The sequence below is a fragment of the Salmo salar genome, chromosome ssa20 (genome assembly GCF_905237065.1).
Source record: "Salmo salar chromosome ssa20, Ssal_v3.1, whole genome shotgun sequence".
NCBI classification, from domain to species: Eukaryota; Metazoa; Chordata; class Actinopteri; order Salmoniformes; family Salmonidae; genus Salmo; species Salmo salar.
In genome coordinates, this window is record NC_059461.1 from 73,671,360 (window position 1) to 73,699,176 (window position 27,817).

At 51.0% G+C, this 27,817-nt stretch overlaps 1 protein-coding gene across 2 annotated transcripts in view; it reads right to left on the reverse strand.

Annotated features, from left to right (window-relative positions):
• The window catches only part of LOC106581311 (fatty acid CoA ligase Acsl3), a 90,454-nt gene that overhangs the window by 28,524 nt on the left and 34,113 nt on the right, over positions 1 to 27,817 (reverse strand). For both annotated transcript variants that reach the window (XM_045703936.1, XM_045703935.1), the window contains 2 exons: positions 23,190 to 23,329; positions 22,762 to 22,934 (listed from right to left, as the gene is read on the reverse strand). In XM_045703936.1, coding sequence (XP_045559892.1) covers positions 22,762 to 22,934; positions 23,190 to 23,329 — 313 coding nt within the window. The remainder of the gene's footprint in view (positions 1 to 22,761; positions 22,935 to 23,189; positions 23,330 to 27,817) is intronic.

Genomic DNA, 27,817 nt, shown 5'->3' on the forward strand with positions numbered 1-27,817 from the left:
CCCTCTGTATCCACTACGGTCTCTCCTCCCTCCTATCCCATCCCTCTGTATCTACTACAGTCTTCCTCTCCCCTACCCTATCCCTCTGTATCTACTACAGTCTCTCCTCCCCCCTACCCTATCCCTCTGTATCCACTACAGTCTCTCCTCCCCCCTACCCTATCCCTCTGTATCTACTACAGTCTCTCCTCCCTCCTACCCTATCCCTCTGTATCTACTACAGTCTCTCCTCCCTCCTATCCCATCCCTCTGTATGCACTACAGTCTCTCCTCCCTCCTACCCTATCCCATCCCTCTGTATCCACTACAGTCTCTCCTCCCTCCTACCCTATCCCATCCCTCTGTATCTACTACAGTCTCTCCTCCCTCCTACCCTATCCCATCCCTCTGTATCTACTGCAGTCTCTCCTCCCTCCTACCCTATCCCTCTGTATCTACTACAGTCTCTCCTCCCTCCTATCCCATCCCTCTGTATCCACTACAGTCTCTCCTCCCCCCTACCCTATCCCTCTGTATCCACTACAGTCTCTCCTCCCCCCTACCCTATCCCTCTGTATCTACTACAGTCTATCCTCCCTCCTACCCTATCCCTCTGTATCCACTACAGTCTCTCCTCCCCTATCCTATCCCATCCCTCTGTATCCACTACAGCCTCTCCTCCCTCCTACCCTATCCCATCCCTCTGTATCCACTACAGTCTCTCCTCCCTCCTATCCCATCCCTCTGTATCTGCTACAGTCTCTCCTCCCTCCTACCCTATCCTATCCCTCTGTATCTACTACAGTCTCTCCTCCCCCTATCCCTTCCCTCTGTATCCACAACAGGTCTCTCCTCCCCCCTACCCTATCTCTCTGTATCCAGTACAGTCTCTCCTCCCTCCCTCCTACCCTATCCCATCCCTCTGTATCCACTATGTTCTCTCCTCCCTCCTTCCCTATCCCATCACTCTGTATCCACTACAGTCTCTCCTCAATCCTACCCTATCCCATCCTCTGTATCTACTACAGTCTCTCCTCCCTCCCTCCTATCCTATCCCTCTGTCTCTACTAGTCTCTCCTCCCTCCCTATCCCATCCCTCTGTATCCACTACAGTCTCTCCTCCCTCCTACCCTATCCCATCCCTCTGTATCCACTACAGTCTCTCCTCCCTCCTACCCTATCCCTCTGTATCTACTACAGTCTCTCCTCCCTCCTACCCCATCCCTCTGTATCTACTACAGTCTCTCCTCCCTCCTACCCCATCCCTCTGTATCTACTACAGTCTCTCCTCCCTCCTACCCTATCCCTCTGTATCCACTAGTCTTTCCTCCCTCCTACCCTATCCCTCTGTATCTACTACAGTCTCTCCTCCTCCCCTACCCCATCCCTCTGTCTCTACTACAGTCTCTCCTCCCTCCTACCCTATCCCTCTGTATCTACTACAGTCTCTCCTCCCCCCTACCCCATCCCTCTGTATCTACTACAGTCTCTCCTCCCTACTACCCTATCCCTCTGTATCCACTACAGTCTCTCCTCCCCCCTATCCCATCCCTCTGTATCCACTACAGTCTCTCCTCCCTCCTACCCTATCCCATCCCTCTGTATCCACTACAGTCTCTCCTACCTCCTACCCTATCCCATCCCTCTCTATCTACTACAGTCTCTCCTCCCTCCTACCCTATCCCATCCCTCTGTATCTACTACAGTCTCTCCTCCCTCCTATCCCATCTCTCTGTATCTACTACAGTCTCTCCTCCCTCCTACCCTATCCCATCCCTCTGTATCCACTACAGTCTCTCCTCCCTCCCTCCTTCCCTATCCCATCCCTCTGTATCCACTACATTCTCTCCTCCCTCCTTCCCTATCCCATCACTCTGTATCCACTACAGTCTCTCCTCCCTCCTACCCTATCCCATCCCTCTGTATCTACTACAGTCTCTCCTCCCTCCTATCCCATCTCTCTGTATCTACTACAGTCTCTCCTCCCTCCTACCCTATCCCATCCCTCTGTATCCACTACAGTCTCTCCTCCCCCCCTATCCCATCCCTCTGTATCCACTACAGTCTCTCCTCCCTCCTTCCCTATCCCATCACTCTGTATCCACTACAGTCTCTCCTCCCTCCTACCTTACCCTCTGTATCCACTACAGTCTCTCTTCCCCCCTACCCCATCCCTCTGTATCTACTACAGTCTCTCCTCCCTCCTACCCTATCCCTCTGTATCCACTACAGTCTCTCCTCCCTTCTACCCTATCCCTCTGTATCCACTACAGTCTCTCCTCCCTCCTACCCTATCCCTCTGTATCCACTACAGTCTCTCCTCCCTACTACCCTATCCCATCTCTCTGTATCCACTACAGTCTCTCCTCCCCCCTACCCCATCCCTCTGTATCCACTACAGTCTCTCGTCCCTCCTATCCCATCCCTCTGTATCTACTACAGTCTCTCCTCCCAACTACCCTATCCCTCTGTATCTACTACAGTCTCTCCTCCCTCCTACCCTATCCCATCCCTCTGTATCCACTACAGTCTCTCCTCCCAACTACCCTATCCTATCCCTCTGTATCTACTACAGTCTCTCCTCTCTACTACCCTATCCTATCCCTCTGTATCCACTACAGTCTTTCCTCCCTCCTGATCCCATCCCTCTGTATCTACTACAGTCTCTCCTCCCTCCTACCCTATCCCTCTGTATCCACTACAGTCTCTCCTCCCTCCTATCCCATCCCTCTGTATCCACTACAGTCTCTCCTCCCTCCTATCCCATCCCTCTGTATCTACTACAGTCTCTCCTCCCTCCTACCCTATCCCTCTGTATCTACTACAGTCTCTCCTCCTTCTACCCCTATCCCTCTGTATCTACTACAGTCTCTCCTCCCCCCTACCCTATCCCTCTGTATCTACTAGTCTCTCCTCCCTACTACCCTATCCCATCCCTCTGTATCCACTACAGTCTCTCCTCCCTCCTATCCCATCCCTCTGTATCCACTACAGTCTCTCCTCCCTCCTATCCTATCCCTCTGTATCTGCTACAGTCCCTCCTCCCTACTACCCTTTCCCTCTGTATCCACCACAGTCTCTCCTCTCCCCTACCCTATCCCTCTGTATCCACTACAGTCTCTCCTCCCCCCTACCCCTTCCCTCTGTATCCACTATAGTCTCTCCTCCCCCCCTATCCCATCCCTCTGTATCTACTACAGTCTCTCCTCTCCCCTACCCTATCCCTCTGTATCTACTACAGTCTCTCCTCCCCCCTACCCTATCCCTCTGTATCCACTACAGTCTCTCCTCGCTCCTACCCTATCCCTCTGTATCTACTGCAGTCTCTCCTCCCTACTACCCTAACCTATCCCTCTGTATCTACTACAGTCTCTCCTCCCTCCTATCCCATCCCTCTGTATGCACTACAGTCTCTCCTTCTCCTACCCTATCCCATCCCTCTGTATCCACTACAGTCTCTCCTCCCTCCTACCCTATCCCATCCCTCTGTATCTACTACAGTCTCTCCTCCCTCCTACCCTATCCCATCCCTCTGTATCTACTGCAGTCTCTCCTCCCTCCTACCCTATCCCTCTGTATCTACTACAGTCTCTCCTCCCTCCTATCCCATCCCTCTGTATCCACTACAGTCTCTCCTCCCCCCTACCCTATCCCTCTGTATCCACTACAGTCTCTCCTCCCCCCTACCCTATCCCTCTGTATCCACTAGAGTCTCTCCTCCCTCCTACCCTATCCCTCTGTATCTACTACAGTCTATCCTCCCTCCTACCCTATCCCTCTGTATCCACTACAGTCTCTCCTCCCCCTATCCTATCCCATCCCTCTGTATCCACTACAGCCTCTCCTCCCTCCTACCCTATCCCATCCCTCTGTATCCACTACAGTCTCTCCTCCCTCCTATCCTATCCCTCTGTATCTACTACAGTCTCTCCTCCCTCCCCCCTATCCCATCCCTCTGTATCTACTACAGTCTCTCCTCCCTCCTACCCTATCCAATCCCTCTGTATCTACTACAGTCTCTCCTCCCTCCTATCCCATCCCTCTGTATCTACTACAGTCTCTCCTCCCTCCTATCCCATCCCTCTGTATCTACTACAGTCTCTCCTCCCTCCTATCCCATCCCTCTGTATCTACTACAGTCTCTCCTCCCTACTACCCTATCCCATCCCTCTGTATCTACTACAGTCTCTCCTCCCTCCTACCCTATCCTATCCCTCTGTATCTACTACAGTCTCTCCTCCCTCCCTCCTACCCTATCCTATCCCTCTGTATGCACTACAGTCTCTCCTCCCTCCTATCCCATCCCTCTGTATCCACTACAGTCTCTCCTCCCCCCTAGCCTATCCCTCTGTATCCACTAGAGTCTCCCCTCCCTCCTACCCTATCCCTCTGTATCTACTACAGTCTATCCTCCCTTCTACCCTATCCCTCTGTATCCACTACAGTCTCTCCTCCCCCTATCCTATCCCATCCCTCTGTATCCACTACAGCCTCTCCTCCCTCCTACCCTATCCCATCCCTCTGTATCCACTACAGTCTCTCCTCCCTCCTACCCTATCCAATCCCTCTGTATCCACTACAGTCTCTCCTCCCTCCTATCCCATCCCTCTGTATCTACTACAGTCTCTCCTCCCTCCTATCCTATCCCTCTGTATCTACTACAGTCTCGCCTCCCTCCCCCCTATCCCATCCCTCTGTATCTACTACAGTCTCTCCTCCCTCCTACCCTATCCCATCCCTCTGTATCTACTACAGTCTCTCCTCCCTCCTACCCTATCCCTCTGTATCCACTAGTCTTTCCTCCCTCCTACCCTATCCCTCTGTATCTACTACAGTCTCTCCTCCCTCCTACCCCATCCCTCTGTATCTACTACAGTCTCTCCTCCCTCCTACCCCATCCCTCTGTATCTACTACAGTCTCTCCTCCCTCCTACCCTATCCCTCTGTATCTACTACAGTCTCTCCTCCCTCCTACCCTATCCCTCTGTATCCATTAGTCTTTCCTCCCTCCCTCCTACCCTATCCCTCTGTATCTACTACAGTCTCTCCTCCCCCCTACCCCATCCTCTCTGTATCTACTACAGTCTCTCCTCCCTCCTACCCTATCCCTCTGTATCCATTAGTCTTTCCTCCCTCCTACCCTATCCCTCTGTATCTACTACAGTCTCTCCTCCCCCTATCCCATCCCTCTGTATCCACTACAGTCTCTCCTCCCTCCTACCCCATCCCTCTGTATCCACTACAGTCTCTCCTCCTCCCTATCCCATCCCTCTGTATCTACTACAGTCTCTCCTCCCTCCTATCCTATCCCTCTGTCTCTACTACAGTCTCTCCTCCCTCCTACCCTATCCCATCCCTCTCTATCTACTACAGTCTCTCCTCCCTCCTACCCTATCCCATCCCTCTGTATCTACTACAGTCTCTCCTCCCTCCTATCCCATCCCTCTGTATCTACTACAGTCTCTCCTCCCTCCCTCCTACCCTATCCCATCCCTCTGTATCCACTACAGTCTCTCCTCCCTCCCTCCTTCCCTATCCCATCACTCTGTATCCACTACAGTCTCTCCTCCCTCCTACCCTATCCCATCCCTCTGTATCCACTACAGTCTTTCCTCCCTCCTATCCCATCCCTCTGTATCCACTACAGTCTCTCCTCCCTACTACCCTATCCCTCTGTATCCACTACAGTCTCTCCTCCCTCCTACCCTATCCCTCTGTATCCACTACAGTCTCTCCTCCCCCCTACCCCATCCCTCTGTATCTACTACAGTCTCTCCTCTCTCCTACCCTATCTCTCTGTATCCACTACAGTCTCTCCTCCCTCCTACCCTATCCCTCTGTATCCACTACAGTCTCTCCTCCCTCCTACCCTATCCCTCTGTATCCACTACAGTCTCTCCTCCCTACTACCCTATCCCATCTCTCTGTATCCACTACAGTCTCTCCTCCCCCCTACCCCTTCCCTCTGTATCCACTGCAGTCTGTCCTCCCCCTATCCTATCCCTCTGTATCTACTACAGTCTCTCCTCCTCCCTCCCTACCCTATCCTATCCCTCTGTATCCACTACAGTCTCTCCTCCCTCCTACCCTATCCCATCCCTCTGTATCCACTACAGTCTCTCCTCCCCTCTCCTATCCCATCCCTCTGTATCCACTACAGCCTCTCCTCCCTCCTACCCTATCCCATCCCTCTGTATCCACTACAGTCTCTCCTCCCTCCTACCCTATCCAATCCCTCTGTATCCACTACAGTCTCTCCTCCCTCCTATCCCATCCCTCTGTATCTACTACAGTCTCTCCTCCCTCCTATCCTATCCCTCTGTATCTACTACAGTCTCGCCTCCCTCCCCCCTATCCCATCCCTCTGTATCTACTACAGTCTCTCCTCCCTCCTACCCTATCCCCCTCTGTATCTACTACAGTCTCTCCTCCCTCCTACCCTATCCCTCTGTATCCACTAGTCTTTCCTCCCTCCTACCCTATCCCTCTGTATCTACTACAGTCTCTCCTCCCTCCTACCCCATCCCTCTGTATCTACTACAGTCTCTCCTCCCTCCTACCCCATCCCTCTGTATCTACTACAGTCTCTCCTCCCTCCTACCCTATCCCTCTGTATCTACTACAGTCTCTCCTCCCTCCTACCCTATCCCTCTGTATCCATTAGTCTTTCCTCCCTCCTACCCTATCCCTCTGTATCTACTACAGTCTCTCCTCCCCCTACCCCATCCTCTCTGTATCTACTACAGTCTATCCTCCCTCCTACCCTATCCCTCTGTATCCATTAGTCTTTCCTCCCTCCTACCCTATCCCTCTGTATCTACTACAGTCTCTCCTCCCCCCTATCCCATCCCTCTGTATCCACTACAGTCTCTCCTCCCTCCTACCCTATCCCATCCCTCTGTATCCACTACAGTCTCTCCTACTCCTACCCTATCCCATCCCTCTGTATCTACTACAGTCTCTCCTCCCTCCTATCCTATCCCTCTGTCTCTACTACTCTCTCCTCCCTCCTACCCTATCCCATCCCTCTCTATCTACTACAGTCTCTCCTCCCTCCTACCCTATCCATCCCTCTGTATCTACTACAGTCTCTCCTCCCTCCTATCCCATCCCTCTGTATCTACTACAGTCTCTCCTCCCTCCCTCCTACCCTATCCCATCCCTCTGTATCCACTACAGTCTCTCCTCCCTCCTACCCTATCCCATCCCTCTGTATCTACTACAGTCTCTCCTCCCTCCTACCCTATCCCCTCTGTATCCACTACAGTCTCTCCTCCCTCCTATCCCATCCCTCTGTATCTACTACAGTCTCTCCTCCCTCCTATCCCATCCCTCTGTATCTACTACAGTCTCGCCTCCCTCCCCCCTATCCCATCCCTCTGTATCTACTACAGTCTCTCCTCCCTCCTACCCTATCCCATCCCTCTGTATCTACTACAGTCTCTCCTCCCTCCTACCCTATCCCTCTGTATCCACTAGTCTTTCCTCCCTCCTACCCTATCCCTCTGTATCTACTACAGTCTCTCCTCCCTCCTACCCCATCCCTCTGTATCTACTACAGTCTCTCCTCCCTCCTACCCCATCCCTCTGTATCTACTACAGTCTCTCCTCCCTCCTACCCTATCCCTCTGTATCTACTACAGTGTCTCCTCCCTCCTACCCTATCCCTCTGTATCCATTAGTCTTTCCTCCCTCCCTCCTACCCTATCCCTCTGTATCTACTACAGTCTCTCCTCCCCCTACCCCATCCTCTCTGTATCTACTACAGTCTATCCTCCCTCCTACCCTATCCCTCTGTATCCATTAGTCTTTCCTCCCTCCTACCCTATCCCTCTGTATCTACTACAGTCTCTCCTCCCCCCATCCCATCCCTCTGTATCCACTACAGTCTCTCCTCCCTCCTACCCTATCCCATCCCTCTGTATCCACTACAGTCTCTCCTACCTCCTACCCTATCCCATCCCTCTGTATCTACTACAGTCTCTCCTCCCTCCTATCCTATCCCTCTGTCTCTACTAGTCTCTCCTCCCTCCTACCCTATCCCATCCCTCTCTATCTACTACAGTCTCTCCTCCCTCCTACCCTATCCCATCCCTCTGTATCTACTACAGTCTCTCCTCCCTCCTATCCCATCCCTCTGTATCTACTACAGTCTCTCCTCCCTCCCTCCTACCCTATCCCATCCCTCTGTATCCACTACAGTCTCTCCTCCCTCCTACCCTATCCCATCACTCTGTATCCACTACAGTCTCTCCTCCCTCCTACCCTATCCCATCCCTCTGTATCCACTACAGTCTCTCCTCCCTCCTATCCCATCCCTCTGTATCTACTACAGTCTCTCCTCCCCTCCTACCCTATCCCTCTGTATCCACTACAGTCTCTCCTCCCTCCTACCCTATCCCTCTGTATCTACTACAGTCTCTCCTCCCCCCTACCCCATCCCTCTGTATCTACTACAGTCTCTCCTCCCCCCTACCCTATCCCTCTGTATCCACTACAGTCTCTCCTCCCTCCTACCCTATCCCTCTGTATCCACTACAGTCTCTCCTCCCTCCCTACCCTATCCCTCTGTATCCACTACAGTCTCTCCTCCCTACTACCCTATCCCATCTCTCTGTATCCACTACAGTCTCTCCTCCCCCCTACCCCTTCCTTCTGTATCCACTGCAGTCTGTCCTCCCCCTATCCTATCCCTCTGTATCTACTACAGTCTCTCCTCCCCCCCTACCCTATCCTATCCCTCTGTATCCACTACAGTCTCTCCTCCCTCCTATCCCATCCCTCTGTATCCACTACAGTCTCTCCTCCCCTACCCTATCCCATCCCTCTGTATCCACTACAGTCTCTCCTCCCTCCTACCCTATCCCATCCCTCTGTATCCACTACAGTCTCTCCTCCCTCCTACCCTATCCAATCCCTCTGTATCCACTACAGTCTCTCCTCCCTCCTATCCCATCCCTCTGTATCTACTACAGTCTCTCCTCCCTCCTATCCTATCCCTCTGTATCTACTACAGTCTCTCCTCCCTCCCCCCTATCCCATCCCTCTGTATCTACTACAGTCTCTCCTCCCTCCTACCCTATCCCATCCCTCTGTATCTACTACAGTCTCTCCTCCCTCCTACCCTATCCCTCTGTATCTACTACAGTCTCTCCTCCCTCCTACCCTATCCCTCTGTATCTACTACAGTCTCTCCTCCCTCCTACCCCATCCCTCTGTATCTACTACAGTCTCTCCTCCCTCCTACCCCATCCCTCTGTATCTACTACAGTCTCTCCTCCCTCCTACCCTATCCCTCTGTATCTACTACAGTCTCTCCTCCCTCCTACCCCATCCCTCTGTATCCACTACGTCTCTCCTCCCTCCTACCCTATCCCTCTGTATCTACTACAGTCTCTCCTCCCCCTACCCCATCCTCTCTGTATCTACTACAGTCTCTCCTCCCTCCTACCCTATCCCTCTGTATCCACTAGTCTTTCCTCCCTCCTACCCTATCCCTCTGTATCTACTACAGTCTCTCCTCCCCCCTATCCCATCCCTCTGTATCCACTACAGTCTCTCCTCCCTCCTACCCTATCCCATCCCTCTGTATCCACTACAGTCTCTCCTCCCTCCTACCCTATCCCATCCCTCTGTATCTACTACAGTCTCTCCTCCCTCCTATCCTATCCCTCTGTATCTACTACGTCTCTCCTCCCTCCTACCCTATCCCATCCCTCTGTATCTACTACAGTCTCTCCTCCCTCCTACCCTATCCCATCCCTCTGTATCCACTACAGTCTCTCCTCCCTCCTATCCCATCCCTCTGTATCTACTACAGTCTCTCCTCCCTCCCTCCTACCCTATCCCATCCCTCTGTATCCACTACAGTCTCTCCTCCCTCCCTCCTCCCTATCCCATCACTCTGTATCCACTACAGTCTCTCCTCCCTCCTACCCTATCCCATCCCTCTGTATCCACTACAGTCTCTCCTCCCTCCTATCCCATCCCTCTGTATCCACTACAGTCTCTCCTCCCTCCTACCCTATCCCTCTGTATCCACTACAGTCTCTCCTCCCTCCTACCCTATCCCTCTGTATCCACTACAGTCTCTCCTCCCCCCTACCCCATCCCTCTGTATCTACTACAGTCTCTCCTCTCTCCTACCCTATCCCTCTGTATCCACTACAGTCTCTCCTCCCTCCTACCCTATCCCTCTGTATCCACTACAGTCTCTCCTCCCTCCTACCCTATCCCTCTGTATCCACTACAGTCTCTCCTCCCTACTACCCTATCCCATCCCTCTGTATCCACTACAGTCTCTCCTCCCCCCTACCCCTTCCCTCTGTATCCACTGCAGTCTGTCCTCCCCCCTATCCTATCCCTCTGTATCTACTACAGTCTCTCCTCCTCCCTCCCTACCCTATCCTATCCCTCTGTATCCACTACAGTCTCTCCTCCCTCCTACCCTATCCCATCCCTCTGTATCCACTACAGTCTCTCCTCCCAACTACCCTATCCTATCCCTCTGTATCTACTACAGTCTCTCCTCTCTACTACCCTATCCTATCCCTCTGTATCCACTACAGTCTTTCCTCCCTCCTATCCCATCCCTCTGTATCTACTACAGTCTCTCCTCCCTCCTACCCTATCCCTCTGTATCCACTACAGTCTCTCCTCCCTCCTATCCCATCCCTCTGTATCCACTACAGTCTCTCCTCCCTCCTATCCCATCCCTCTGTATCCACTACAGTCTCTCCTCCCTCCTATCCTATCCCTCTGTATCTACTACAGTCCCTCCTCCCTCCTACCCTTTCCCTCTGTATCCACTACAGTCTCTCCTCCCTCCCTACCCTATCCCTCTGTATCCACTACAGTCTCTCCTCCCCCCTACCCTATCCCTCTGTATCCACTACAGTCTCTCCTCCCCCCTACCCCATCCCTCTGTATCTACTACAGTCTCTCCTCCCCCCTACCCTATCCCTCTGTATCTACTACAGTCTCTCCTCCCTCCTACCCTATCCCTCTGTATCCACTACAGTCTCTCCTCCCTCCTACCCTATCCCTCTGTATCTACTACAGTCTCTCCTCCCTCCTATCCCATCCCTCTGTATGCACTACAGTCTCTCCTCCCTCCTATCCCATCCCTCTGTATCCACTACAGTCTCTCCTCCCTCCTACCCTATCCCATCCCTCTGTATCTACTACAGTCTCTCCTCCCTCCTACCCTATCCCATCCCTCTGTATCTACTACAGTCTCTCCTCCCTCCTACCCTATCCCTCTGTATCTACTACAGTCTCTCCTCCCCCCTATCCCATCCCTCTGTATCTACTACAGTCTCTCCTCCCTCCTACCCTATCCCTCTGTATCCATTACAGTCTCTCCTCCCTCCTACCCTATCCCTCTGTATCCACTACAGTCTCTCCTCCCTCCTACCCTATCCCTCTGTATCCACTACAGTCTCTCCTCCCCCTACCCTATCCCTCCTCTGTATCCACTACAGTCTCTCCTCCCTCCTACCCTATCCCTCTGTATCCACTACAGTCTCTCCTCCCTACTACCCTATCACATCCCTCTGTATCTACTACAGTCTCTCCTCCCTCCTACCCCATCCCTCTGTATCTACTACAGTCTCTCCTCCCTCCTATCCCATCCCTCTGTATCTACTACAGTCTCTCCTCCCTCCTACCCTATCCCTCTGTATCCACTACAGTCTCTCCTCCCTCTCCCTATCCCATCCCTCTGTATCTACTACAGTCTCTCCTCCCTCCTACCCTATCCCTCTGTATCTACTACAGTCTCTCCTCCCTCCTACCCTATCCCTCTGTATCTACTACAGTCTCTCCTCCCCCTCCCTATCCCATCCCTCTGTATCCACTACAGCCTCTCCTCCCTCCTACCCTATCCCATCCCTCTGTATCCACTACAGTCTCTCCTCCCTCCTATCCTATCCCTCTGTATCTACTACAGTCTCTCCTCCCTCCCCCCTATCCCATCCCTCTGTATCTACTACAGTCTCTCCTCCCTCCTACCCTATCCCATCCCTCTGTATCTACTACAGTCTCTCCTCCCTCCTACCCTATCCCTCTGTATCTACTACAGTCTCTCCTCCCCCCTACCCCATCCCTCTGTATCCACTACAGTCTCTCCTCCCTCCTACCCCATCCCTCTGTATCCACTACAGTCTCTCCTCCCTCCCTATCCCATCCCTCTGTATCTACTACAGTCTCTCCTCCCTCCTACCCTATCCCTCTGTATCTACTACAGTCTCTCCTCCCTCCTACCCTATCCCATCCTTGTATCTACTACAGTCTCTCCTCCCTCCTACCCTATCCCTCTGTATCTACTACAGTCTCTCCTCCCCCCTATCCCATCCCTCTGTATCTACTACAGTCTCTCCTCCCTCCTACCCTATCCCTCTGTATCCATTACAGTCTCTCCTCCCCCTACCCTATCCTATACCTCTGAATCCACTATAGTCTCTCCTCCCTCCTACCCTATCCCATCCCTCGGTATCCACTAGTCTCTCCTCCCTCCTACCCCTCTGTATCCACTACAGTCTTTCCTCCCTCCTACCCTATCCCTCTGTATCCACTACAGTCTCTCCTCCCTCCTACCCTATCCCTCTGTATCCACTACAGTCTCTCCTCCCTCCTACCCTATCCCTCTGTATCTACTACAGTCTCTCCTCCCTCCTACCCTATCCCTCTGTATCTACTACAGTCTCTCCTCCCTCCTACCCTATCCCTCTGTATCCACTACAGTCTCTCCTCCCTCCTACCCTATCCCTCTGTATCTACTACAGTCTCTCCTCCCCTCTACCCTATCCCATCCCTCTGTATCCACTACAGTCTCTCCTCCCTCCTACCCCATCCCTCTGTATCCACTACAGTCTCTCCTCCCCTCCTATCCCATCCCTCTGTATCTACTACAGTCTCTCCTCCCTCCCTACCCTATCCCATCCCTCTGTATCCACTACAGTCTCTCCTCCCTCCTACCCTATCCCATCCCTCTGTATCCACTACAGTCTCTCCTCCCTCCTACCCTATCCCTCTGTATCTACTACAGTCTCTCCTCCCTCCTACCCTATCCCATCCCTCTGTATCCACTACAGTCTCTCCTCCCTCCTATCCCATCCCTCTGTATCCACTACAGTCTCTCCTCCCTCCTATCCCATCCCTCTGTATCCACTACAGTCTCTCCTCCCTCCTACCCCATCCCTCTGTATCCACTACAGTCTCTCCTCCCTCCTACCCCATCCCTCTGTATCCACTACAGTCTCTCCTCCCTCCTACCCTATCCCTCTGTATCCACTACAGTCTCTCCTCCCTCCTACCCTATCCCTCTGTATCCACTACAGTCTCTCCTCCCCCCTACCCTATCCCTCTGTATCCACTACAGTCTCTCCTCCCCCCTACCCCTATCCCTCTGTATCCACTACAGTCTCTCCTCCCCCCTATCCCATCCCTCTGTATCTACTACAGTCTCTCCTCTCCCCTACCCTATCCCTCTGTATCTACTACAGTCTCTCCTCCCCCCTACCCTATCCCTCTGTATCCACTACAGTCTCTCCTCCCTCCTACCCTATCCCTCTGTATCTACTACAGTCTCTCCTCCCTCCTATCCCATCCCTCTGTATGCACTACAGTCTCTCCTCCCTCCTACCCTATCCCATCCCTCTGTATCCACTACAGTCTCTCCTCCCTCCTACCCTATCCCATCCCTCAGTATCTACTACAGTCTCTCCTCCTCCCTACCCTATCCCATCCCTCTGTATCCACTACAGTCTCTCCTCCCTCCTACCCTATCCCTCTGTATCTACTACAGTCTCTCCTCCCCCCTACCCTATCCCTCTGTATCTACTACAGTCTCTCCTCCCTCCTACCCTATCCCTCTGTATCCACTACAGTCTCTCCTCCCTCCTACCCTATCCCTCTGTATCCACTACAGTCTCTCCTCCCTCCTACCCTATCCCTCTGTATCCACTACAGTCTCTCCTCCCCTCCTATCCCATCCCTCTGTATCCACTACAGTCTCTCCTCCCTCCTACCCTATCCCATCCCTCTGTATCCACTACAGTCTCTCCTCCCTCCTACCCTATCCCTCTGTATCCACTACAGTCTCTCCTCCCTCCCCTACCCCATCCCTCTGTATCCACTACAGTCTTTCCTCCCTCCTACCCTATCCCTCTGTATCCACTACAGTCTCTCCTCCCTCCTACCCTATCCCTCTGTATCCACTACAGTCTCTCCTCCCTCCTACCCTATCCCTCTGTATCCACTACAGTCTCTCCTCCCTCCTACCCTATCCCACCCCTCTGTATCTACTACAGTCTCTCCTCCCACCTACCCTATCCCTCTGTATCCACTACAGTCTCTCCTCCCCTACCCTATCCTATCCCTCTGTATCCACTACAGTCTCTCCTCCCTACTACCCTATCCTTCCTCTGTATCCACTACAGTCTCTCCTCCCTCCCCTACCCTAACCCATCCCTCTGTATCCACTACAGTCTCTCCTCCCTCCTACCCTATCCCTCTGTATCTACTACAGTCTCTCCTCCGAACCTACCCTATCCCTCTGTATCCACTACAGTCTTTCCTCCCTCCTACCCTATCCCTCTGTATCCACTACAGTCTCTCCTCCCTCCTACCCTATCCCATCCCTCTGCATCTACTACAGTCTCTCCTCCCTCCTACCCTATCCCTCTGTATCTACTACAGTCTCTCCTCCCAACCTACCCTATCCCATCCCTCTGTATCCACTACAGTCTTTCCTCCCTCCTACCCTATCCCTCTGTATCTACTAGTCTCTCCTCCCTACTACCCTATCCCTCTGTATCCACTACAGTCTTTCCTCCCTCTACCCCATCCCTCTGTATCTACTACAGTCTCTCCTCCCTCCTACCCTATCCCTCTGTATCCACTACAGTCTCTCCTCCCTCCTACCCTATCCCTCTGTATCTACTACAGTCTCTCCTCCCCCCTACCCCATCCCTCTGTATCTACTACAGTCTCTCCTCCCCCCTACCCTATCCCTCTGTATCCACTACAGTCTCTCCTCCCTCCTACCCCATCCCTCTGTATCTACTACAGTCTCTCCTCCCTACTACCCTACCTATCCCTCTGTATCCACTACAGTCTTTCCTCCCTCTACCCCATCCCTCTGTATCTACTACAGTCTCTCCTCCCTCCTACCCTATCCCTCTGTATCCACTACAGTCTCTCCTCCCTCCCTACCCTATCCCTCTGTATCTACTACAGTCTCTCCTCCCCTACCCCATCCCTCTGTATCTACTACAGTCTCTCAACCCTCCTACCCTATCCAATACCTCTGAATCCACTATAGTCTCTCCTCCATCCTACCCTTTCCCAACCTCTGTATCTACTGCAGTCTCTCCTCCCTCCTACCCTATCCCATCCCTCTGTATCCACTAGTCTCTCCTCCCTCCTACCCCTCTGTATCCACTACAGTCTTTCCTCCCTCCTACCCTATCCCTCTGTATCCACTACAGTCTCTCCTCCCTCCCTCTACCCAATCACATCCCTCTGTATCCACTACAGTCTCTCCTCCCTCCTACCCTATCCCTCTGTATCTACTACAGTCTCTCCTCCCTCTACCCTATCCCATCCCTCTGTATCCACTACAGTCTTTCCTCCCTCCTACCCTATCCCTCTGTATCCACTACAGTCTCTCCTCCCCCCCTACCCTATCCCCCCTCTGTATCTACTACAGTCTCTCCTCCCTACTACCCTATCCTATCCCTCTGTATCTACTACAGTCTCTCCTCCCTCCTACCCTATCCCATCCCTCTGTATCCACTACAGTCTCTCCTCCCTCCTACCCTATCCCTCTGTATCTACTACAGTCTTTCCTCCCCCCTACCCTATCCCTCTGTATCCACTACAGTCTCTCCTCCCTCCTACCCTATCCCTCTGTATCCACTACAGTCTCTCCTCCCTCCTAACCTATCCCTCTGTATCTACTACAGTCTCTCCTCCCTCCTCCTATCCCATCCCTCTGTATCCACTACAGTCTCTCCTCCCTACTACCCTATCCTATCCCTCTGTATCCACTACAGTCTCTCCTCTCCTCTCCCCTACCCTAACCCATCCCTCTGTATCCACTACAGTCTTTCCTCCCTCCTACCCTTTCCCTCTGTATCTACTACAGTCTCTCCTCCGAACCTACCCTATCCCTCTGTATCCACTACAGTCTTTCCTCCCTCCTACCCTATCCCTCTGTATCCACTACAGTCTCTCCTCCCTCCTACCCTATCCCATCCCTCTGCATCTACTACAGTCTCTCCTCCCAACCTACCCTATCCCATCCCTCTGTATCCACTACAGTCTTTCCTCCCTCCTACCCTATCCCTCTGTATCTACTACAGTCTCTCCTCCCCCCTATCCCATCCCTCTGTATCTACTAGTCTCTCCTCCCTACTACCCTATCCCATCCCTCTGTATCTACTACAGTCTCTCCTCCCTCCTATCCCATCCCTCTGTATCTACTACAGTCTCTCCTCCCTCCTACCCTATCCCTCTGTATCCACTACAGTCTCTCCTCCCCCCTATCCCATCCCTCTGTATCTACTAGTCTTTCCTCCCTCCTACCCCATCCCTCTGTATCTACTACAGTCTCTCCTCCCTCCTACCCTATCCCTCTGTATCCACTACAGTCTCTCCTCCCTCCTACCCTATCCCTCTGTATCTACTACAGTCTCTCCTCCCCCCCATCCCATCCCTCTGTATCTACTACAGTCTCTCAACCCTCCTACCCTATCCTATACCTCTGAATCCACTATAGTCTCTCCTCCCTCCTACCCTTTCCCATACTTCTGTATCTACTGCAGTCTCTCCTCCCTCCTACCCTATCCCATCCCTCTGTATCCACTAGTCTCTCCTCCCTCCTACCCCTCTGTATCCACTACAGTCTTTCTTCCCTCCTACCCTATCCCTCTGTATCCACTACAGTCTCTCCTCCCTCCCTCCCTCCTACCCCATCCCATCCCTCTGTATCCACTACAGTCTCTCCTCACTCCTACCCTATCCCTCTGAATCTACTACAGTCTCTCCTCCCTCCTACCCTATCCCATCCCTCTGTATCCACTACAGTCTTTCCTCCATCCTACCCTATCCCTCTGTATCCACTACAGTCTCTCCTCCCCCCTACCCTATCCCATCCCTCTGTATCTACTACAGTCTCTCCTCCCTACTACCCTATCCTATCCCTCTGTATCTACTACAGTCTCTCCTCCCTCCTACCCTATTCCATCCCTCTGTATCCACTAGAGTCTCTCCTCCCTCCTACCCTATCCCTCTGTATCTACTACAGTCTTTCCACCCATCTACCCTATCCCTCTGTATCCACTACAGTCTTTCCTCCCTCCTACCCTATCCCTCTGTATCCACTACAGTCTCTCCTCCCTCCCTCCTACCCTATCACATCCCTCTGTATCCACTACAGTCTCTCCTCCCTCCTACCCTATCCCTCTGTATCCACTACAGTCTCTCCTCCCTCCTAACCTATCCCTCTGTATCTACTACAGTCTCTCCTCCCTCCTACCCTATCCCATCCCTCTGTATCCACTACAGTCTCTCCTCCCTACTACCCTATCCTATCCCTCTGTATCCACTACAGTCTCTCCTCTCCTCCCCCTACCCTAACCCATCCCTCTGTATCCACTACAGTCTTTCCTCCCTCCTACCCTTTCCCTCTGTATCTACTACAGTCTCTCCTCCGAACCTACCCTATCCCTCTGTATCCACTACAGTCTTTCCTCCCTCCTACCCTATCCCTCTGTATCCACTACAGTCTCTCCTCCCCCCTACCCTATCCCATCCCTCTGCATCTACTACAGTCTCTCCTCCCCCCTACCCTATCCCATCCCTCTGCATCTACTACAGTCTCTCCTCCCCCCTACCCTATCCCATCCCTCTGTATCTACTACAGTCTCTCCTCTCTCCTACCCTATCCCTCTGTATCCACTACAGTCTCTCCTCCCTCCCTGCTACCCAATCACATCCCTCTGTATCCACTACAGTCTCTCCTCACTCCTACCCTATCCCTCTGAATCTACTACAGTCTCTCCTCCCTCTACCCTATCCCATCCCTCTGTATCCACTACAGTCTTTCCTCCCTCCTACCCTATCCCTCTGTATCCACTACAGTCTCTCCTCCCCCCTACCCTATCCCATCCCTCTGTATCTACTACAGTCTCTCCTCCCTACTACCCTATCCTATCCCTCTGTATCTACTACAGTCTCTCCTCCCTCCTACCCTATTCCATCCCTCTGTATCCACTAGAGTCTCTCCTCCCTCCTACCCTATCCCTCTGTATCTACTACAGTCTTTCCACCCATCTACCCTATCCCTCTGTATCCACTACAGTCTTTCCTCCCTCCTACCCTATCCCTCTGTATCCACTACAGTCTCTCCTCCCTCCTAACCTATCCCTCTGTATCTACTACAGTCTCTCCTCCCTCCTACCCTATCCCATCCCTCTGTATCCACTACAGTCTCTCCTCCCTACTACCCTATCCTATCCCTCTGTATCCACTACAGTCTCTCCTCTCCTCCCCCCTACCCTAACCCATCCCTCTGTATCCACTACAGTCTTTCCTCCCTCCTACCCTTTCCCTCTGTATCTACTACAGTCTCTCCTCCGAACCTACCCTATCCCTCTGTATCCACTACAGTCTTTCCTCCCTCCTACCCTATCCCTCTGTATCCACTACAGTCTCTCCTCCCCCCTACCCTATCCCATCCCTCTGCATCTACTACAGTCTCTCCTCCCCCCTACCCTATCCCATCCTTCTGTATCCACTACAGTCTTTCCTCCCTCCTACCCTATCCCTCTGTATCTACTACAGTCTCTCCTCCCCCCTATCCCATCCCTCTGTATCTACTAGTCTCTCCTCCCTACTACCCTATCCCATCCCTCTGTATCTACTACAGTCTCTCCTCCCTCCTATCCCATCCCTCTGTATCTACTACAGTCTCTCCTCCCTCCTACCCTATCCCTCTGTATCCACTACAGTCTCTCCTCCCCCCTATCCCATCCCTCTGTATCTACTAGTCTTTCCTCCCTCCTACCCCATCCCTCTGTATCTACTACAGTCTCTCCTCCCTCCTACCCTATCCCTCTGTATCCACTACAGTCTCTCCTCCCTCCTACCCTATCCCTCTGTATCTACTACAGTCTCTCCTCCCCCCTATCCCATCCCTCTGTATCTACTACAGTCTCTCAACCCTCCTACCCTATCCTATACCTCTGAATCCACTATAGTCTCTCCTCCCTCCTACCCTTTCCCATACTTCTGTATCTACTGCAGTCTCTCCTCCCTCCTACCCTATCCCATCCCTCTGTATCCACTAGTCTCTCCTCCCTCCTACCCCTCTGTATCCACTACAGTCTTTCTTCCCTCCTACCCTATCCCTCTGTATCCACTACAGTCTCTCCTCCCTCCCTGCTACCCCATCACATCCCTCTGTATCCACTACAGTCTCTCCTCACTCCTACCCTATCCCTCTGAATCTACTACAGTCTCTCCTCCCTCTACCCTATCCCATCCCTCTGTATCCACTACAGTCTTTCCTCCATCCTACCCTATCCCTCTGTATCCACTACAGTCTCTCCTCCCCCCTACCCTATCCCATCCCTCTGTATCTACTACAGTCTCTCCTCCCTACTACCCTATCCTATCCCTCTGTATCTACTACAGTCTCTCCTCCCTCCTACCCTATTCCATCCCTCTGTATCCACTAGAGTCTCTCCTCCCTCCTACCCTATCCCTCTGTATCTACTACAGTCTTTCCACCCATCTACCCTATCCCTCTGTATCCACTACAGTCTTTCCTCCCTCCTACCCTATCCCTCTGTATCCACTACAGTCTCTCCTCCCTCCCTCCTACCCTATCACATCCCTCTGTATCCACTACAGTCTCTCCTCCCTCCTACCCTATCCCTCTGTATCCACTACAGTCTCTCCTCCCTCCTAACCTATCCCTCTGTATCTACTACAGTCTCTCCTCCCTCCTACCCTATCCCATCCCTCTGTATCCACTACAGTCTCTCCTCCCTACTACCCTATCCTATCCCTCTGTATCCACTACAGTCTCTCCTCTCCTCCCCCTACCCTAACCCATCCCTCTGTATCCACTACAGTCTTTCCTCCCTCCTACCCTTTCCCTCTGTATCTACTACAGTCTCTCCTCCGAACCTACCCTATCCCTCTGTATCCACTACAGTCTTTCCTCCCTCCTACCCTATCCCTCTGTATCCACTACAGTCTCTCCTCCCCCCTACCCTATCCCATCCCTCTGCATCTACTACAGTCTCTCCTCCCCCCCTACCCTATCCCTCCTCTGCATCTACTACAGTCTCTCCTCCCCCCTACCCTATCCCATCCCTCTGTATCTACTACAGTCTCTCCTCTCTCCTACCCTATCCCTCTGTGTCCACTACAGTCTCTCCTCCCTCCTACCCTATCCCTCTGTATCTACTACAGTCTCTCCTCCCCCCTATCCCATCCCTCTGTATCTACTACAGTCTCTCAACCCTCCTACCCTATCCCTCTGTACCCACTACAGTCTCTCCTCCCCCCTATCCCATCCCTCTGTATCTACTACAGTCTCTCCTCCCTCCTACCCTATCCCGTCCCTCTGTATCTACTCCAGTCTTTCCTCCCTCCTACCCTATCCCATCCCTCTGTATCCACTACAGTCTCTCCTCCCCTCTACCCTATCCCATCCCTCTGTATCCACTACAGTCTCTCCTCCCTCCTACCCTATCCCTCTGTATCTACTACAGTCTCTCCTCCCCCCTATCCCATCCCTCTGTATCCACTACATTCACTCTTCCCTCCTACCCTATCCCTCTGTATCCACTACAGTCTCTCCTCCCTCCTACCCTATCTCATCCCTCTGTATCCACTAGAGTCTCTCCTCCCTCCTACCCTATCCCTCTGTATCCACTACAGTCTCTCCTCCCCCCTACCCTATCCCTTTGTATCTACTGCAGTCTCTCCTCCCTCCTACCCTATCCCTCTGTATCTACTACTGTCTCTCCTCCCTCCTACCCTCTCCCTCTGTATCTACTACAGTCTTCCCTCCCTTCTACCCTATCCCTCTGTATCCACTACAGTCTTTCCTCCCTCCTACCCTATCCCTCTGTTTCCACTACAGTCTCTCCTCCCCCCTACCCTAACCCATCCCTATGTATCCACTACAGTCTTTCCTCCCTTCTACCCTATCCCTCTGTATCTACTACAGTCTCTCCTTCCTCCTACCCTATCCCTCTGTATCCACTACAGTCTTTCCTCCCTCCTACCCTATCCCTCTGTATCCACTACAGTCTCTCCTCCCCCATACCCTATCCCATCCCTCTGTATCCACTACAGTCTTTCCTCCCTCCTACCCTATCCCTCTGTATCTACTACAGTCTCTCCTCCCCCCATCCCATCCCTCTGTATCTACTAGTCTCTCCTCCCTCCTACCCTATCTCTCTGTATCCACTACAGTCTCTCCTCCCCCCTATCCCATCCCTCTGTATCTACTACAGTCTCTCCTCCCTCCTACTCTATCCCTCTGTATCCACTACAGTCTCTCCTCCCCCCTATCCCATCCTTCTGTATCTACTACAGTCTCTCCTCCCTCCTACCCTATCCCTCTGTATCTACTACAGTCTCTCCTCCCCCCTACCCTATCCCATCCCTCTGCATCTACTACAGTCTCTCCCCACTCCTACCCTATCCCTCTGTATCTACTACAGTCTCTCCTCCCCCCTACCCTATCCCCCTCTGTATCCACTACAGTCTCTCCTCCCCCCTCCTACCCTATCCCTCTGTATCTACTACAGTCTCCCCCCTACCCTATCCCTCTGTATCCACTACAGTCTCTCCTCCCCCCTATCCCATCCCTCTGTATCCACTACAGTCTCTCCTCCCTCCTACCCTATCCCTCTGTATCCACTACAGTCTCTCCTCCCCCCTATCCCATCCCTCTGTATCTACTAGTCTCTCCTCCCCCCTAACCTATCCCATCCCTCTGTATCCACTACAGTCTTTCCTCCTCCTACCCTATCCCTCTGTATCTACTACAGTCTCCCCCCCCCCTACCCTATCCTTCTGTATCCACTACAGTCTCTCCTCCCCCTATCCCATCCCTCTGTATCCACTACAGTCTCTCCTCCCTCCTACCCTATCCCTCTGTATCCACTACAGTCTCTCCTCCCTCCTACCCTATCCCATCCCTCTGTATCTACTACAGTCTCTCCTCCCTCCTACCCTATCCCATCCCTCTGTATCCACTACAGTCTCTCCTCCCTCCTACCCTTTCCCATCCCTCTGTATCCACTACAGTTTCTCCTCCCCCCTACCCTATCCCATCCCTCTGTATCCACTACAGTCTCTCCTCCCTCCTACCCTATCCCTCTGTATCCACTACAGTCTCTTCTCCCTCCTACCCTATCCCATCCCTCTGTATCCACTACAGTCTCTCCTCCTTCCTACCCTATCCCTCTGTATCCACTACAGTCTCTCCTCCCTCCTACCCTATCCCATCGCTCTGTATCCACTACAGTCTCTCCTCCCCCCTACCCTATCCCATCCCTCTGTATCCACTACAGTCTCTCCTCCCTACTACCCTATCCCTCTGTATCTACTACAGTCTCTCCTCCCCCCTATCCCATCCCTCTGTATCTACTACAGTCTCTCCTCCCCCCTATCCCATCCCTCTGTATCTACTACAGTCTCTCCTCCCCCCTATCCCATCCCTCTGTATCCACTACATTCACTCTCTCTTACTCTCGCTGATGGTGCCAGCTCCGCAGGTCTCGGTGAGGCCGTAGCCCTGGCCCACGGGGCAACAGAAGCACACGTTCATAAAGCGCTGGGTGGCTGCAGAGAGGGGTGCCCCGCCCGACAGCAGCACCCTGGTCTTCCCCCCCAGGAGGGACCGAACCTTCTTAAACACGAGGCTGGGGGGTGAGAGGGGCGAGAGAGGCGAGAGGGGAGGGGGCGCAGATCACTTCATCTGCAAGGAAATTCATGTTTACACTTCCTGGATCAACTGTGCTTCATTATGTTATTTGTTTTTGGATTAGGTTTTGTGTGTGTGTATATGTAAGGATGTGTGTGTGTGTGTGTGTGTGTGTGTGTGTGTCTGTGTCTGTGTGTGTGTGTGTGTGTGTGTGTGTGTGTGTGTGTGTGTGTACTGTAGTAGACTGACGTACTTGTCACACAGTGGCGTGCTACGTCCCTGCGAGAGCTGCTCCAGCTTGTAGTTGTAGGCCAGAGTGAACAGAGTCCTCTGAGCACTGCTCATTTCCTCCACCTTGGTCATCACATTCTTATAGATACGATCCATTATCTCCTGTAGCACAGAGAGAGAGAGAACGAGAGAGAGCGAGAGAACGAGATAGAGAGAGAGAAAAGAGGTGAGGAATTGAGAGATGGTGAGCAGAGACATAAAGAGAGAAATAAAGAGGGGAGTTGAGTTTGATGTATAAGAGGGTAGAAAATAGGGGGAGATGGAGAATTAAAGACAGGGACAGAAAGAGGAGGGGAAATAAGAAGAGGGTGGTGGGTGTTCGGGTCAATAAGTTCTGGATCTGTCTGTATGTGGCCAAAGCACATTGCTTTACATTGTGTCTGTCTGCAGTCTTAATATGGGGCTTTGGTCCCAGGCCCAGACAGCAGATCCCTGACAGCTCTCTGTCAGGAGTTCCAGTTCTGAGGAGCACAGAGATAACACATGGTGGGAGTGACATCAGCCAGTGTCTCTTCTCTATCTGCCTAGCAGAGACTCCTTGTCCTGGGTATCAAACAAGACCAAGTCCCAGACAAACCATTTCAATATTAGAGGTCTAAATTCAATAAATTCTGTAAAGATGCCCACAGATTCAGCAACTAGTAAAGCAATCAGAATATACTGTGGTGTATTGGGGAACAATCTGGTCAATATGAAACATATTCATTGTTACAGTAAACAATTGAATGGGAATGCCCAACCCTCATGTGGGCATGGAAAACAGTGACCTCATCACTCCCAGAGAGATTGACATAGAGAGAAGGAAGGAACTAAGTCATTCAGTTGTCCAGCTAGTTGTTCTCGGATCTTAGATTCCACTCTGCAGGAGATGATGGGAGTGATGCTATAATGTCTTAAAGATGGTACCATGTCCGTATGTGTGTGTGTATGTGTGTGTGTGTGGACGTGTTTAACTATTCTTGTGGGGACTTAGTAAACAAACAAAAATTTGACCAACTGGATTCATTTTGTTGGTCCCCACGAAGTGAAATGCTATTTCTAGGGGTTTAGGGTTAAGGTTAGAATTAGTGTTAGGGTTAGAATTAGGTTAAGGGTCAGGGTTAGGAGCTAGGGTTAGGTTTAGGTTTAAGGTTAGGTTTTTGGGTTAAGGTTAGGGTAAGAGTTCGGGTTAGGTTTAGGGGTCAGGGAAAATAGGATTTTGAATGGGACTGAATTGTGTGTCCCCACAAGGTTAGCTGTACACGACTATGTGTATGTGTGTGTGTGTGTGTGTGTGTGTGTGTGTGTGTGTGTGTGTGTGTGTGTGTGTGTGTGTGTGTGTGTGTGTGTGTGTGTGTGTGTGTGTGTGTGTGTGTGTGTGTGTGTGTGTGTGTGTGTGTGTGACTTAGCACTGTCTGTTTCTTATTGACATGGTGACTGTAGGGAGAGTTTGTCCAACCCCACTAAAACCCAGAACACTTCGTTATTAAATTAATCAGTGAGTTCCAAAACTGGGCTTCAAGTTTTAATGGAGTAAAGGGCACAAACAACAAACAATAAAAACCAGCTGGTGGGTGTGAGAGTCTGTGTTTGTGTGCATGTTAGATAAAGTAGTGAGAGAGGAAGTTGATGTGGGACACATGCAGCCTGGTGTCACAGAGGAAACTACACACTGTGAGCGGTGTGTGTGTGAGTGTGTGTTTGTCTATGACGGAGAAAACCACACAGGGCTTTCTCACGTTCTGTTTACAGCTGTGAATGGTTCCAGACATTGGGGCCCTCTGACCTGTGTCCCCTGACTCCTAGGGTCCTCATGGGGGAACACACAGATGAAGAGATGCATGGGGTCTCACAGAAAGAGAGAGAGAGAGACAGACAGAGAGAGAGAGACAGAGCGAGAGAGAGAGAGAGAGAGAGAGAGAGAGAGAGCAGGAACCCATACTTCATCAAAGAAATTGGAAATACCGACATTGTCATCCTACAAGAAACATGGTATAGAGGAGATGGACCCACTGGTTGCCCTCTAGGTTACAGGGAGCTGGTAGTCACATCCAACGAACTACTAGGTGTTAAACAGGGAAGAGACTCAGGGGGTATGCTAATTTGGTATAGAGCAGACCTAACCCATTCTATTAAATTTGTCAAAACAGGAACATTTTACATCTGGTTAGAAATGAATAAGGAAATTATCTCAACAGAGACAAATGTCCTCATGTGTGCTACCTATATTCAATTCAATTCAAGGGGCTTTATTGGCATGGGAAACATATGTTAACATTGCCAACGCAAGTGGAGTAGATAATATACAAAAGTGGAATAAACAATAAAAAATTAACAGTTAACATTACACTCACAGAAGTTCCAAAAGAATAAAGACATTACAAATGTCATATTATGTATATATACAGTGTTGTAACGATGTACACATGGTTAAAGTACAAAAGGGAAAACAAATAAGCATAAATATGTGTTGTATTTACAATGGTGTTTGTTCTTCACTGGTTGACCTTTTCTTGTGGCAACAGGTCACAAATCTTGCTGCTGTGATGGCACACTGTGGTATTTCACCCAATAGATATGGGAGTTTATCAAAATCAGGTTTGTTTTCAAATTCTTTGTGGATTTGTGTAATCTGAGGGAAATATGTGTCTCTAATATGGTCATACATTGGGCAGGAGGTTAGGAAGTGCAGCTCAGTTTCCACCTCATTTTGTGACCAGTGTGCACATAGCCTGTTTTCTCTTGAGAGCCAGGTCTGCCTACGGCGGCTTTTCTCAATAACAAGGCTATGCTCACTGAGTCTGTGCACAGTCAAAGCTTTCCTTAAGTTTGGGTCAGTCACAGTGGTCAGGTATTCTGCCACTGTGTACTCTCTGTTTAGGGCCAAATAGCATTCTAGTTTGCTCTGTTTTTTTTGTTAATTCTTTCCAATGTGTCAAGTAATTATCTTTTTGTTTTGTCATGATTTGGTTGGGTCTAATTGTGTTGCTGTCCTGGGGCTCTGTGGGGTCTGTTTGTGTTTGTGAACAGAGCCCCAGGACCAGCTTGGCTGAGTGGACTCTTCTCCAGGTTCATCTCTCTGTAGGTGATGGCTTTGTTATGGAAGGTTTGGGAATCACTTCCTTTTAGGTGGTTGTAGAATTTAACGGTTCTATTCTGGATTTTGATAATTAGCGGGTATTGGCCTAATTCTGCTCTGCATGCATTATTTGGTCCGACAGAATCTGTGAGGAAGACCTAGGTGTTGCTGTCCTTGGTTGGGGACAGAAGCACCAAATCATCAGCAAACAGTAGACATTTGACTTCAGATTCTAGTACGGTGAAGCCGGGTGCTACAGACTGTTCTAGAGCCCTCGCAAATTCGTATATCTGTATGTTGAAGAGGGTGGGGCTTAAGCTGCATCCCTGTCTCACCCCACGACCCTTTGGAAAGAAATGTGTGTTTTCTTTGCCAATTCTAACCGTGTAAATGGATTTTATAATGTCGTATGTTTTTCCCCCAACTCCACTTTCCATCAATTTGTATAGCAGATCCTCATGCCAAATTGAGTCAAAAGCTTTTTTGAAGTCAACAAAGCATGAGAAGACTTTGCCTTTGTTTTGGTTTGTTTGTTTGTCAGTTAGGGTGTGCAGGGTGAATATGTGATCTGTCGTACAGTAATTTGGTAAAAAGCCAATTTGACATTTGCTCAGTAAATTGTTTTCACTGAGGAAATATACAAGTCTGCTGTTAATGATAATGCAGAGGATTTTCCCAAGGTTGTTGTTGACTCATATCCCACGGTAGGTATTGGGATCTGATAATGCAGAGGATTTTCAGGTTGTTGTTGACTCATATCCCACGGTAGGTATTGGGATCTGATAATGCAGAGGATTTTCAGGTTGTTGTTGACTCATATCCCACGGTAGTTATTGGGATCTGATAATGCAGAGGATTTTCAGGTTGTTGTTGACTCATATCCCACGGTAGTTATTGGGATCTGATAATGCAGAGGATTTTCAGGTTGCTGTTGACTCATATCCCACGGTAGTTATTGGGATCTGATAATGCAGAGGATTTTCAGGTTGTTGTTGACTCTTATCCCACGGTAGTTATTGGGATCTGATAATGCAGAGGATTTTCAGGTTGTTGTTGACTCATATCCCACGGTAGTTATTGGGGTCAAATTTGTGTCAACTTTTGTCAATTGGGCTGATCAGTCCTCGGTTCCACATATTGGGGAAGATGCCAGAGCTGAGGATGACGTTAAAAAGTTTAAGTATAGCCAACATTTGCACATCGCTACAACACTATATATAGACATAATATGACATTTGAAATGTCTTTATTGTTTTGGAACTTGTGTGAGTGTAATATTTACTGTTCACTTTTTAAGGTTTATTTCACTTTTGTTTATCCATTTCACTTGCTTTGGCAATATAAACATACACTACTGTTCAAAAGTTTGGGGTCACTTAGAAATGTCCTTGTTTTTGAAAGAAAAGCACATTTTTTATCCATTAAAATAACATCAAATTGATCAGAAATACAGTGTAGACATTGTTAATGTTGTAAATGACTATTGTAGCTGGAAATGGCACATTTTTTATGGAATATCTACATAGGCGTAC